Genomic DNA, 12,644 nt, shown 5'->3' on the forward strand with positions numbered 1-12,644 from the left:
AGCTTGAGAAAAGAAATGTCTTATATTAGCTTAAAGAAATGTGTTATATTAGCTTACAAGTGCAACAACATTATCAAATAGAGGACACAATAGAACAAAAAATGGCTCAATATCGCATAATACAACAGCGCATAAACCAACACTAACTAAGGCTTCCCAAAAATCTTCTTGAATCATTAGGGGTCTCTGTTCCTTTATCAGTATCTTGGAGCTGCACCATCAAAATCACAAAAGTGAATTCAAATAAGCTAATACCAAGTAGCATTATATTTCAAATTTCACAGTCGAAGAGATGATACAATGCATACCTCCACATACATGATTGTTGCTTCAGGCAACTTCTCTATTGAGTACTTGAGTTGCGTCACATAAATGAGTACTAGCTTTAACACACAGTGAAGTTAACATTCTGTAGAAAAACTAAAAGAAGTTAACATCCAAGGATTACAGCCATGGATATCACCAAGCATTCATACCAAATTACTAGCTTTACCTTGAGAAACCTTCGCTCTAGATCTCTGTCACAAGTAAGCCACTGTGAAGCACTTGTGCTGGTATATCACAGAAGAAATAATCAAACAGAAGATTAGACTATATGCATAAACAGTACATCTCCTTGGAGAAACAGGACACATAAGTAAACAAAGCCAGAGCCGAGGCATTACCAGAGTAAATCTGTCCACAAGATATGTCCCTTTGTGTACACAAAGGTAGTCTTTCAAATCGGGGAGAACCTTCACAATCCTATCCAAAATTGTAGAAGTAACCAATGAAGAATCCAGTAAATGGATCCAAGCTGCAATTCTACAGAAGAAAAAGTCCTACTTTGAAGTCTAAAAAAGCTTTTACCTTAGAGCAACAGATACTTCTGACTTAACTTCTCTAGCTCAGCTTAAGAAGTGTCCATCATTCCCTTCTCAAGATCAATCTATAAGACATCCATTTGCACCATAACAAATTCAATCAAAATCGATCTTTCTTTATCATGCACATTCCGATTACAGCTCTACTTAAGATCATGCAACTGATTGTTATTATAACCATATTTTTGGATGGAGAAGTTGATGAAATTGGTATCCACCAAAAACCCGGTAAGGAGGAACCAAAGTAAAGTTGTGAGAACAGAAAAGCCCTGAAGAACACACTTGGACTGATACCAAAAAAATCAAAATCCAAAATTTTTAAAGAAGACCCCAACATCACCAAAGTAACAACAAAAAAAGAAGGGTTTATGATATATAGCTTACACGTTCCTCGGAAGTTCAGTGGTCCCTATTTGTTTGGATTCAGAACCTCTTCCTTGTAACTGAAGATAAGTATCCATTAAGAAACTCCCAGTAAAAAAAAAAAACCCCTAAAGACATCAAATTTAAAGGAAGAATAGTCGTTCTTTACTTACTGCTTTGTGGCTTATCATCTTTTTCATTACAGCAAACTTTTGAGGTTTCTTTGCTCTTCCCATCGTTGAACTCAAGCAATAATTCAGATGTAATGGAGACTAAAACAGGCAGAAATGAGCTTTCTTTCAACACAAAAGACAACGAGACCTTTAGGTTCTTCTTCTTCTTCTTTCTTTCAGATGCAAGAATCGAGCAGAGAGAGTGAGAGAGAGATTAGTTTGTTCAAATTAGGGGTTTAGTATTTTATCCGAACCAAATCTGATCAAATTAAACCGAACCAAACCGAGTTGATGTGGGCTCGGCCCATACACGAAGCTCTGATGAGTCTTCTCTTCTCTGACGGCGTCTCTGCATAAACCGGCGATGACGCTCAAGGAAGGAAGCTGAGAGAGAGTTACAAAAACAAAATGGAAGATGATGAAGAGCCACCGATGGCTATCCAAATCCAACCGGATGTTTCTGTCGGAAAGAATCTCTCATCAAGCGACGCTGTTTCAGTTGGTGTCTGTCGGCGCGGGAAAATCCACCGTAAGCAATGATAAAGCTTCTTCCTTTCAATGATTTAAGGTGTTGGGTTTTGGTTTTTGATTGTTGATTGATTTGTTTTTTGGCTCCAGCTTGTAAATTAACGATGGAGAAGAGAATCGCTGTGATCTTGAATGAGTTTGGGGAAGAGATTGGTGTTGAGAGGGCTCTATGATTAACGATGGAGATGAAGGTGCCATTGTTGAGGAATGGGTTGAGCTCGCTAATGGATGAGTTTGCTGTACTGTTAAGCATACCCTTGTTCAAGCCCTCGAGCAGCTTGTTCAGAGAAAAGACAGGTGCTTTTTCTAATTTCTCTATACTGTAACGAACTCTGAACTGTTCAGCTCGTGAAGTCCCCAAATTTATGAGCCTTTGCTTAATCTCTAGACTCTGTGAGATATTCTTGATGATCTAAGATTTGGTAAAGGCAAGCCTTGAACCACATGCATATATATGTCAACCTAATTTGAAGCTTTGGTACTCTGTTTTGTTCTCTTTTTTTTAGTCCTCTGTTCGGAATATTGCTTTTCCTGAGTTGTAGTTGATAACTACTAGTTGAATCTGAGACAATATTTTGATTTATTAGACATTCTGCTTTTGGTTTCTCAAATGCAGACTTGATCATATATTGCTGGAGACTACAGGTTTAGCAAATCCGGCTCCACTGGCTTGACTGCATTGTTACTGTGAGTAGTGAACTCTTTAAATCTGATTCACTTCTCCTTTGTTGATCTTGACATTGCTTTTACAATTCTAGTATCATCTTGTACACAGCAGAGGGATTAAAAATACATTGAATTGTGTTCTCCACACTAGTTTTAGGTCTCTTCATCATTTATAGCTAGTTGATTCTTTCTTTATCTGGTTACTTCTTTATAGCATATATGTCTCAAGTTGCACACTCTCTCCCTAGTTCCAGTAATTTAGTGCTTAGGAATTTATGTTGTAATGCCTTTACTGACTTAGCTGCTTGAACAGGCTGTCGATGCAAAAAAACTTCGTTTTCAGCTCAATGAGCGCCGTGACACATCCTCATTTCCTGAGGCTTTAAATCAAATAGCATTTGCGGTAATCATATTGTGTGACTCAACCAATTGGTACACTATTATCGCCTTCCGCATCTTCCCTCTCACCTCATCATGACGAGATTGTTTTGTTTGTGTTATAGGACACGATAATAATGAACAAGGTGGACTTGATTTCTCAAGAGGAATCTGATGAATTAGAGAAGGAGATTCATTCCATCAACTCGCTCGCCAATGTCATCCGATCTGTTAGGTGCCAAGTTGATTTGTCCAATATATTAAACTGCCAGGCATATGATACAACTGTTAAGTCTCTGAAACCTGTTCACTCTTCTTTGTTCGATTACTACTTATGCTTTTGTCTGTAAAAACTGAACCTTTTTTTCCCTGTTCATTGTTGAAATTAGCATGTTAGTCGTCTGGAATCACTGCTGGAAGCAAATAAATCATTAACGACGACAGATCTTCATGATAGTGGAGTAAGGACTCTATGCATCAGCGAACCGCAACCTATAAACCTCGATAAGGTAGCAAATTTATCAGACGTTCTTGGACAACTAGTTAAGAAACTAGTGTTCTTCGTGACACACCAACTTGTTCTCGGATTGACAGGTTCGTTTATGGCTGGAGGAAATTCTGTGGGATAAGAAATTGGAGATGGATATATACCGTTGCAAGGCTGTGTTGAGCATTCAAAAATCAGACCAGCTGCATATATTGCAGGTAATGTAGTCATGAATTAAGGTCTTGTGATCCTCCTCAGTATGCTCTTCACATTCTTGTTTTTTATTGAATATGCGTACGTAGGCTGTTAGAGAGATATATGAGATTGTGCCAGCGCGAAAAATGGAGCGAGGGAGAGAGCCGGACGAACAAAATAGTATTTATAGGTCATCTCTCCTTTTTTGCATCATTGCTCCCAACACTCTTTTTTTCTTTTTCTCTCTGTTTGCTGATTCAAGTAACTGAATATAAATTTGGTTTTGTTTTTGCTTGTAGCTGTCTCAATTTTGTTCCTTTCTTTGTTCTTGTTATATGCGATGGTTAAAATGGGTGAAAAAGTTTTAGCTTTGGTTAGAATGTTAAGAGTAGACTTTAACTTTCTATGTATGCTGTCCTTGAAGGCATTGGATACTAATTTCAGTCAAAGGGTATTTGGTTTATTGGTATTATCTGAAGCTGTAATGTTTTTTTTTCCATTTTCAGCGGAAACCGATAAGAGAATCTCCTCCAAACGTCCCAAGAAAAAGGCCAATGCGTTCTTGTTCTGCTGCTGCTGTTGAGGAAACTCCAGCAAAGCCTACTGTGCCTTTTCCAAAGCTTATGCCATTTTGGGATAAATACGAAACAGAGGAGGTATACAAAACATTACCACAGAATCCTCATTTCAGCCCTTTAGTCGATGCTATAGAAAATGCTCAGGACCGGGAAATGTTAGCTGTTGGTATGATATTGACTTTCTATGACATGTTGAAAGAAGTCAAAAATCTGCCGCCCAATGTTTCTTCAAGTCAACTAAGGAGCATCCGAAGTTATTTTGCCAAGGTAGAGAAACATGGTTTCGACGTTGCAGCTCCTCTATCACTGATCGACAAAGCGTTGTCTCTCCAAGATGGGCGAGAAAAGAAAGTGGAGAAAAGAGAATGTCTTGACAAGAAGATTGAAGCTAAGAAGACCGAAACACGCAACTTTAGAGAAGAACTGGGCAAATTTGAAGAAGAACTGGTTGAGTTCAAGCGTAAGATTATGGAGTTGGAGACACAAAAAGCGCTTGCCAAAGAGGAGATGGAAGCTGTGAAAGAGAAGGAGGAAGCTGCAGACAAAATGATTGATGAAATGAGATCTTGTGTGGAAACCATTGATCAAGAGATTGCAGATGGGGAGGTGGAGTTCATAACATCTCTGTTGGCTCCATGGTAATAAGTTAATGAATAATGACATGTAAGCTCTTATTAGGCTAAATGAAGTAGATGTAAGTGACTTGTCTAAGATCTTTTGCGTATCGTTGATGATCGATCAGGTTTAGTTTCATTAATCTTTTAAAGATTAACTAGAAAACTAGCTTTTGCTGATCTTATGGTGATTGGAGTCGATCTATATTTTGTGATTTTAAAATCTTAAGCTATAAATGTGTGAGAATCATTCTGGTCTTACAACTGTTAAATTGTTTCCTCGTTAAGCATAAAACCCCAAAGCTCAAAGCTAAACAAACACGTTAATTTCCATATCAAGTAACAAGTTAACAAGACAGCGCAAGACCTTGAGAAGAGAAATGTGTTAGATTAGCTTACAAGTGCAATAACATTATCAAATAGAGGACATAATAGAACAAAAAATGGCTCAATATCGCATAATACAACAGCGCAAGAGCTTAAACCAACACTAACTAAGGCTTCCCAAAAATCTTCTTGAATCATTAGGGGTCTCTGTTCCTTTATCAGTATCTTGGAGCTGCACCATCAAAATCACAAAAGTGAATTCAAATAAGCTAATACCAAGTAGCATTATATTTCAAATTTCACAGTCGAAGAGATGATACAATGCATACCTCCACATACATGATTGTTGCTTCAGGCAACTTCTCTATTGAGTACTTGCGTTGCGTCACATACATGAGTACTAGCTTTAACACATAGTGAAGTTAACATTCTGTAGAAAAACTAAAAGAAGTTATCCAAGGATTACAGCCATGGATATCACCAAGCATTCATATATACCAAATTACTAGCTTTACCTTGAGAAACCTTCGCTTTAGATCTCTGTCACAAGTAAGCCACTGTGAAGCACTTGTGCTGGTATATCACAGAAGAAATAATCAAACAGAAGATTAGACTATATGCATAAACAGCGCATCTCCTTGGAGAAACAGGACACATAAGTAAACAAAGCTAGAGCCGAGGCATTACCAGAGTAAATCTGTCCACAAGACAGTCATCAGCAGGTGTCCCTTTGTGTACACCAAGTTAGTATTTCAAATCGGGGAGAACCTTCACAATCCTATCCAAAATTGTAGAAGTAACCAATGAAGAATCCAGTAAATGGACCCAAGCTGCAATTCTACAGAAGAACAATCCTACTCTGAAGTCTAAAAAAGCTTTTACCTTAGAGCTACAAGATACTTCTGATTTAACTTCTCTAGCTCAGCCATGACACAATCCGTGATACAAGTGAGTGCCTTTCAAATCCGAAACGATTTAAAGGTTACGAAACATAAAGAATATGGCATAACTGTAAACTGAACATAGTTGAAGCAGCTCACATTTTTGCGTACAAACAGTCCATCATTCCCTTCTCAAGATCAATCTATATGATAAAACAGAAGAAACCAAGATTAAAAAAAGGGATATCCATTTGCACCATAACAACAATCAAAGTCCACCAAGACAAACTCAACCAAAGTTGATGAAACTGGTATCCACCAAACCATGATCTTTCTTAATCATGCACATTACGATCACAGCTCTACTTTAGATAATGCAATTGATTGTTATTATAACCTTTGGATAGAGAAGTTGATGAAACTGGTATTCACCAAAACCTGGTAAGGAGGAAGCAAACTAAGAGTTGTGAGAAAAGAAAAGCCCTGAAGGAACACACACTTGGACTGATACCAAAAAACTCACAAATCAAAATCCAAAAATTTTAAGAAAAGAAGCGCTTATTATCCATTAAGAAACTCCTAAAGACATCAAATTTTAAAGGAAGAAGAGTCGTTTACTTACTGTTTCAGAGCTAATCATCTTTTTCATTACAGCTAACCCATCGTTTAATTTAACCAATAAACCTAAAAGGATCAGAGTGAAATGGAGACTAAAACAGGCAGAAATGAGCTATCTTTCAACACAAAAGACAACGAGACCAAACCGGATCAAATTAAACCGAACCAAACCGAGTTGATGTGGGCACGGCCCATACACGAAGCTCTGATGAGTCTTCTCTTCTCTGACGGCGTCTCTGCATAAACCGGTGATGCTCAAGGAAAGAAGCTGAGAGAGAGTTACAAAATGGAAGATGATGAAGAGCCACCGATGGCTATCCAAATCCAACCGGATGTTTCTGTCGGAAAGAATCTTTCGTCAAGCGACGCTGTTTCAGTTGGTGTCAGTGTCATCACCGGCTATCTCGGCGCGGGAAAATCCACCGTAAGCAATGATAAAGTTTCTTCCTTTCACTAATTTAAGTGTTGGGTTTTGGTTTTTGATTGTTGATCGATTTGTTTTTGGCCCCCCAGCTTGTGAATTATATACTGAATGGGAAACATGGGAAGAGAATCGCTGTGATCTTGAATGAGTTTGGGGAAGAGATTGGTGTTGAGAGGGCTATGATTAACGATGGAGATGAAGGTGCCATTGTTGAGGAATGGGTTGAGCTCGCTAATGGCTGTGTTTGCTGTACTGTTAAGCATAGCCTTGTTCAAGCCCTCGAGCAGCTTGTTCAGAGAAAAGACAGGTGCTTTTTTATTTCTCTACACTGTAACGAACTCTGAACTGTTCAGCTCGTGATGTCCCCAAATTTATGAGCCTTTGCTTTATCTATAGACTCTGTGAGATATTCTTGATGATCTAAGATTTGGTAAAGCCAATGCATATTTGATTTATTAGACATTCTGTTTTTGGTTTCTCAAATGCAGACTTGATCATATATTGCTGGAGACTACAGGTTTAGCAAATCCGGCTCCACTGGCTTCTATACTTTGGTTGGATGAACAGTTAGAATCAGAAGTCAAGCTTGACTGCATTGTTACTGTGAGTAGTGAACTCTTAAATCTGATTCACTTCTCCTTTGTTAAGCTTGACACTGCTTTATAGTTCTAGTATCATCTTGTGCACAGCATTGTGTTATCCAGACTATTATAAGAAATTTAAAATTATAGCTAGTGATTCATTCTTTTTTTTTCTGGTTACTTCTTTATAGCATATGTGTCAAGTTGCATACTCTCTCCCTGGTTCCAGTAGTTTTAGTGCTTAGGAATTAATGTTATAATGCCTTTACTGACTTAGCTGCTTGAACAGGTTGTGGATGCAAAAAATCTTCGTTTTCAGCTCAATGAGCGCCGTGACACATCCTCTTTTCCTGAGGCTTTTAATCAAATAGCATTTGCGGTAATCATATTGTTTGACTCAACCAATTGGTACACTAACTTATCGCCTTCCGCATCTTCCCTCTCACCTCATCATGACGAGATTGTTTTGGTTTTGTCTTGTAGGACACAATAATAATGAACAAGGTGGACTTGATTTCTCAAGAGGAATCTGATGAATTAGAGAAGGAGATTCATTCCATCAACTCGCTCGCCAATGTCATCCGATCGGTTAGGTGCCAAGTTGATTTGTCCAATATATTAAACTGCCAGGCATATGATTCAACTGTTAAGTCTCTGAAACCTGTTTTCTCTTCTCTTATTTATTCGATTACTACTTCTGCTTTTGTCTGTAAAAACTGAACCTTTTTTCCCCTGTTCACTGTTGCAATTAGCATGTTAGTCGTCTGGAATCACTGCTGGAAGCAAATAAATCATTAACGACGACAGATCTTCACGATAGTGGAGTAAGGACTCTATGCATCAGCGAACCGCAACCTATAAACCTCGATAAGGTAGCAAATTTATCAAACATTCTTGGACTTGACAACTAGTTAAGAAAACAGTGTTCTTCGTGACACACCAACTTGTTCTCGGATTGACAGGTTCGTTTATGGCTGGAGGAAATTCTGTGGGATAAAAAGTTGGAGATGGATATATACCGTTGCAAGGCTGTGTTGAGCATTCAAAACTCAGAACAGCTGCATATATTGCAGGTAATGTATGTCATGAATTAAAGGTCCATTGATCCTCCTCAGTATGTTTTTCACATTCTTGTTTGTTATTGATTATGCGTACGTAGGCTGTTAGAGAGATATATGAGATTGTGCCAGCGCGAAAATGGAGCGAGGGAGAGAGCCGGACGAACAAAATAGTATTTATAGGTCATATCTCCTTTTTTGCATCATTGCTCCCAACACTCTTTTTTTTTTCCTCTCTGTTTGCTGATTCAAGTAACTGAATATATATATACAGGACACAAACTGGATGAAGAAGTTCTTAGAAGCGGATTAAGAGATTGCAGACCCTGAAGGAAAACGCAAACTTGCAGTGACACAACCAGATTGGTCTATTTTGGTTTTTCTCCCATCTGGCGTTTAAGTTTTACCGTCATGCACAATACTTTTGTATCAATCGTTAACTTGATCAGTTTATGTATTATAAATTATGTAACAACTGTGTAAGGTTATTTAGTTAGTTGTTTCAGTTAATTATGGAGTTATCACTTACCTAAAATATCTCCTACAATTATAACCGTATATTGCTGATTAGAATCTCTATCGTATATTCGTGTGTACAAATAAGAAGATCTGCTTTTTAGGGTTTCGAAAGAATTAGAGCGATTGGTCGATCATGATAACACGCAGCAAAAAGACCAAAATCGTGAAGAATCTTCAAGAGGAAAACAAGTTTGATCAACTCCCTCCGGACCTTGTGATCGAGATATTTAGGCGGTTGCCTTTAAAAACTGTAGGTAGGTGTCTCACACTATCCAAGTCATGTGCAACAACTATCCGCAGTCGAAGTTTCATCACATCTTTTCCGTGGCAGCCTTGTACCCTAATCGCTTTCGACCGGCCCCTTCACATCGCTAACCGCAAAAAGTTGCATTTCTTCTTGTCGTCTTTCTCATCATCAACGTCGTCGTTTCTATCACGTTTGAGTACATGTCGGTCCCTATGTCCTGATAAGTTAGGGTACTATTATATATAGATGCTAATGGATTGATAAGCATTGGATATGGTCAAGAGCATGTAGTAGCTAACCCCAGCACTGGTAGTTTCATATCTTTACCAAGAGTCAGAAGAAGGGGAAGGGACAAGGTCGTAAAAAGTTTTTTCGGGTATGATCCAGTTAGTGATCAATACAAAGTCTTGTCCATGACGGAAAGACGTGATGACCATCAACAAGACCCATCATCTCACCATCAAGTGTTCACATTGGGAGGAAAAAAGCCATGGAAAATGCTGGATTGTAGCATTCCTGATCACCGTCCTTGGTCTAACGGTGTGTGCATAGATGGTGTTGTGTATTATGTTGCTAAAACGGGGCAAGGTATGTCACAACTGAGCATAATGAGATTTGAACTGAGGGCTGACCGTCTGAATCTTTTTACTAGTTTACCTGGAGAGATTCAAACACCAAGTCTACATAGTGACACTTTGATGAACTTCAAGGGGAAACTAGCCATAGCTATTGAAGTCACAGCATCTACATTTGATGTGTGGGTTATGGATCTGGATGGTGAAAAACATGAACCGCTGAGGAAAATAACTTTTGGTATCGAAATTAAGCAACGCTTACGCGTCAGAGGCGCTACTCATACGGGTGAGTTTATCTTCGCACCATCATGGCGCTATTATGGTGATTTTTTATGTCACCTATTACAATCCCGACAAGAATAGTTTAAAAAAGATTTAAGATTGACGTTTCCGCATACAGTGATGAGTTCGTAAGTCGTTTTATAAACGCTATAGTTTTTTCGGATTACCTAGAGAGTTTTAGGTTGTTGTCAGAGAGACAATTCATGATTTGATTACCCATATAATCTTTATATTATTTCTTTTACTTTCGTTGATTTGTTAGTTTTATTTCATAAACAATGTCACCATTTCTTTCTAAAATCAGTTGGACCTTTTCTCTTTGCCTGCTTGTGTGAGGCAACCATTGCTTTCCAAACAAACAAGAGACTTCAAATTTGTATTTACAATATCAGAATTTGCGTATGTCCATGAATATGTCAGCCAAATCAAACAAGCTCACTTCTCTAAGTTTGAATTTGAATTTGAATTTGTGTAACGGCACAATCAATAGTGATTGACACATTTATGAAGTCACAAGACATACGCAATTCTGAGATTCTAAGTACAAATTTCGAGTCAATAGTTTTGAATTTGTGTAACGACGTTTTAATCAATAGTGATTGACACGAATAATTTGTGATTGACACATTAACGTGAGAATTGATATATTCTCATTAATGTCTTATTCTCCTTTTGATTACATGTACGTGGAAGACTTTGGCTATAAAAGCAAGGCTTCTTCATCTCATTTCAAACCCTCACACGCACACTCTCTTTTTATCTCACTTTGGTGATAACAACACCCTTACTCTCTCTTCTTATCTCTCTCTCTCTCTCTCTCTCTCTCTAGAAGTAAGTGTCAGAATGACTCTGCCTTTTGCAAAGCATATGCCATTTTGGAACCAATATGAAACAGAGGAGGCATACAAAACATTCCCACAGAATCCTCATTTCAGCCCTTTACTTGAGGTTAATGAAGATCACCGGGAATTGGTAGCTGTTGGTTTGATGGAGAGTTTCTATTCGTTGTTAAGAGCGGTCAAAGATCTGCGGCTGGATGATCCTTCAAGTAAAATAAGGAGCATCAGAAGTTCTTTTGCCAAGCTAGAGATGTATGGTTTCGACGTTGCAACCCCTGGATCACGGATCGACAAAGTGTTGTCTCTCCAAGATGCGCGAGCAAAGAATATGGAGGAACGAAAATGTCTTGAGAATAAGATCGAAGCTCAAGAGAACGATACACGCAAATTGGAAGAAGAAATGGTCGAGTCAGAACGTAATATTATGGAGCTTAAGAGACAAGAAGCAGCTCGTCGTTTGATTATGGAAGATGAAAAGAAAATGATTGTTGAAAGGAAACCATTTGAGGTAAAAAAATTGCTAGTTACTTCGTTTGGTTTTTCACTGGATAATAGATTCTTATTATTTTTAAGCCTCATCATGATTTTGTTATTTATCTTTTTGAATTACAATGCAGATGCCTGAGGAGGAGGAGGAGGAGAATAGCAGCAGAAAAAGGAATCTAGAAGAAACCCACAAGGTCGAAGATGTGCAAGTAAAGAAACTGAAGGAGGAAGTAGAACGTCTTCAGAAGACGCTTGAAGCTTCTAAGACCCAAAAACACAAATTGGAAAAAGAACAGGGGGAGTTAGAGCATGTGGTTGCGAAAGTTGAGGAGGAGTCAGACCGAAATATTTTGAAGCTGAAACATGTGGTTGCGAAACTGAAGAGGTCTGCGGCCAAACTGATTCTTGCGTTGAAATCTTGTGTCGAAACCATCGACCAAGTGATTGCACATATTGAGCAGGAGTTTACAACGACTGTGTTGGCTCCCTGGTAATGTGGAAGAATTTATTAGAATGTTTAATTCCAGTGTTATTAGTTTAAAACGTTTTATAAATTCTTCTAAATTCAGGTGTTATTGGATTAAAAGTACTTTTATAATCAATTCTTTTAAATTCCTTAACATTCTAGTGTTATTCAAGTTATTGATTTTTCATTTCTGTTGTTAAACTCTAGTGTTATTCGATGTCGTTAAGCACGGGTCAACATTTTTCAAAAAAAATTATAATATAATAATAAAAATTATTGTTTTATTTTTTTTAAAAAAGTTACTTTGTTTGAGATATTATTTATTTTAAATTGTTTTATAAATCTATTAGTCTATTTGAATACTAATTATTTTAGAATATTATAGTATTTTATTTTTCACGTATAATTACAGTTTTACATTGTTTGTTTGTTGTATTTGTATCATTATTTTGTGAAATATAAAATAGTAATTTTAATATTATAATTGTCAGCAAAT

The 12,644-nt window shown here is 37.7% G+C and overlaps 3 protein-coding genes, 2 long non-coding RNA genes and 1 pseudogene across 7 annotated transcripts; 4 read left to right on the forward strand and 2 right to left on the reverse strand.

Annotated features, from left to right (window-relative positions):
• Nucleotides 1–3: 3 nt before the first annotated feature.
• LOC109128769 (uncharacterized) lies at nt 4–1,537 on the reverse strand. Its single transcript, XR_002035084.2, has 7 exons — nt 1,400–1,537; nt 1,248–1,306; nt 850–928; nt 666–744; nt 494–551; nt 309–409; nt 4–211 (listed from the first exon to the last, which is right to left on the reverse strand). It is a non-coding gene; the product is annotated as an uncharacterized LOC109128769 (long non-coding RNA).
• Nucleotides 1,384–5,068, forward strand: LOC104741202 (DUF724 domain-containing protein 3). 3 transcript variants are annotated; one of them, XM_087484674.1, is made up of 9 exons: nt 1,387–1,928; nt 2,018–2,224; nt 2,544–2,614; nt 2,907–2,996; nt 3,097–3,258; nt 3,361–3,480; nt 3,566–3,676; nt 3,761–3,843; nt 4,160–5,068. In XM_087484674.1, exons 5-9 carry the CDS (start codon nt 3,109–3,111, stop codon nt 4,170–4,172), a joined length of 477 nt encoding a protein of 158 aa, XP_087340800.1. In that variant the 5' UTR covers nt 1,387–1,928; nt 2,018–2,224; nt 2,544–2,614; nt 2,907–2,996; nt 3,097–3,108; the 3' UTR covers nt 4,173–5,068. The 3 variants fall into 3 exon arrangements, with proteins under 3 accessions (XP_087340799.1, XP_087340800.1, XP_010460298.1); XM_087484673.1 differs by lacking the exon at nt 3,761–3,843 and having other exon boundaries at nt 1,384–1,928; XM_010461996.3 differs by lacking the exons at nt 1,387–1,928; nt 2,018–2,224; nt 2,544–2,614; nt 2,907–2,996; nt 3,097–3,258.
• Nucleotides 5,069–5,157: 89 nt separating this feature from the next.
• LOC104741199 (uncharacterized) lies at nt 5,158–7,453 on the reverse strand. The gene is made up of 8 exons (XR_015580135.1): nt 6,676–7,453; nt 6,451–6,491; nt 6,213–6,256; nt 6,055–6,128; nt 5,860–5,950; nt 5,688–5,745; nt 5,502–5,602; nt 5,158–5,404 (listed from the first exon to the last, which is right to left on the reverse strand). It is a non-coding gene; the product is annotated as an uncharacterized LOC104741199 (long non-coding RNA).
• Nucleotides 6,734–9,244, forward strand: LOC104741203 (uncharacterized). The gene is made up of 9 exons (XM_087484675.1): nt 6,734–7,095; nt 7,185–7,402; nt 7,584–7,698; nt 7,966–8,055; nt 8,160–8,321; nt 8,429–8,548; nt 8,639–8,749; nt 8,836–8,917; nt 9,009–9,244. The coding sequence occupies exons 1-9, from the start codon at nt 6,958–6,960 to the stop codon at nt 9,062–9,064; spliced, it is 1,092 nt and encodes a 363-aa protein (XP_087340801.1). The 5' UTR covers nt 6,734–6,957; the 3' UTR covers nt 9,065–9,244.
• A 142-nt stretch (nt 9,245–9,386) lies between these two features.
• LOC109128759 (putative F-box protein At1g26515 pseudogene) lies at nt 9,387–10,574 on the forward strand (annotated as a pseudogene).
• A 528-nt stretch (nt 10,575–11,102) lies between these two features.
• LOC104743523 (DUF724 domain-containing protein 6-like) lies at nt 11,103–12,268 on the forward strand. Its single transcript, XM_010464592.3, has 2 exons — nt 11,103–11,704; nt 11,814–12,268. Exons 1-2 carry the CDS (start codon nt 11,201–11,203, stop codon nt 12,174–12,176), a joined length of 867 nt encoding a protein of 288 aa, XP_010462894.1. The 5' UTR covers nt 11,103–11,200; the 3' UTR covers nt 12,177–12,268.
• The last annotated feature ends 376 nt before the right edge of the window (nt 12,269–12,644 follow it).

Source organism: Camelina sativa, chromosome 14 (assembly GCF_030686135.1).
Source record: "Camelina sativa cultivar CO46 ecotype springtype chromosome 14, ASM3068613v1".
In the NCBI taxonomy this organism is placed as follows: domain Eukaryota; kingdom Viridiplantae; phylum Streptophyta; class Magnoliopsida; order Brassicales; family Brassicaceae; genus Camelina; species Camelina sativa.

What these genes read in the sequence shown, in the direction of transcription:
- LOC104741202 (XM_087484673.1), top strand. Translation starts at nt 3,109, where the DNA reads ATGAACAAGGTGGACTTGATTTCTCAAGAGGAATCTGATGAATTAGAG. An exon ending in GCCAGGCATATGATACAACT is followed by an intron (nt 3,259 to 3,360) that starts GTTAAGTCTCTG and finishes TGTTGAAATTAG; the next exon opens with CATGTTAGTCGTCTGGAATC. An exon ending in ACCAGCTGCATATATTGCAG is followed by an intron (nt 3,677 to 4,159) that starts GTAATGTAGTCA and finishes TTCCATTTTCAG; the next exon opens with CGGAAACCGATAAGAGAATC.
- LOC104741203 (XM_087484675.1), top strand. Translation starts at nt 6,958, where the DNA reads ATGGAAGATGATGAAGAGCCACCGATGGCTATCCAAATCCAACCGGAT. An exon ending in GCCAGGCATATGATTCAACT is followed by an intron (nt 8,322 to 8,428) that starts GTTAAGTCTCTG and finishes TGTTGCAATTAG; the next exon opens with CATGTTAGTCGTCTGGAATC. An exon ending in AACCTATAAACCTCGATAAG is followed by an intron (nt 8,549 to 8,638) that starts GTAGCAAATTTA and finishes TCGGATTGACAG; the next exon opens with GTTCGTTTATGGCTGGAGGA.
- LOC104743523 (XM_010464592.3), top strand. Translation starts at nt 11,201, where the DNA reads ATGACTCTGCCTTTTGCAAAGCATATGCCATTTTGGAACCAATATGAA. An exon ending in TTGAAAGGAAACCATTTGAG is followed by an intron (nt 11,705 to 11,813) that starts GTAAAAAAATTG and finishes ATTACAATGCAG; the next exon opens with ATGCCTGAGGAGGAGGAGGA.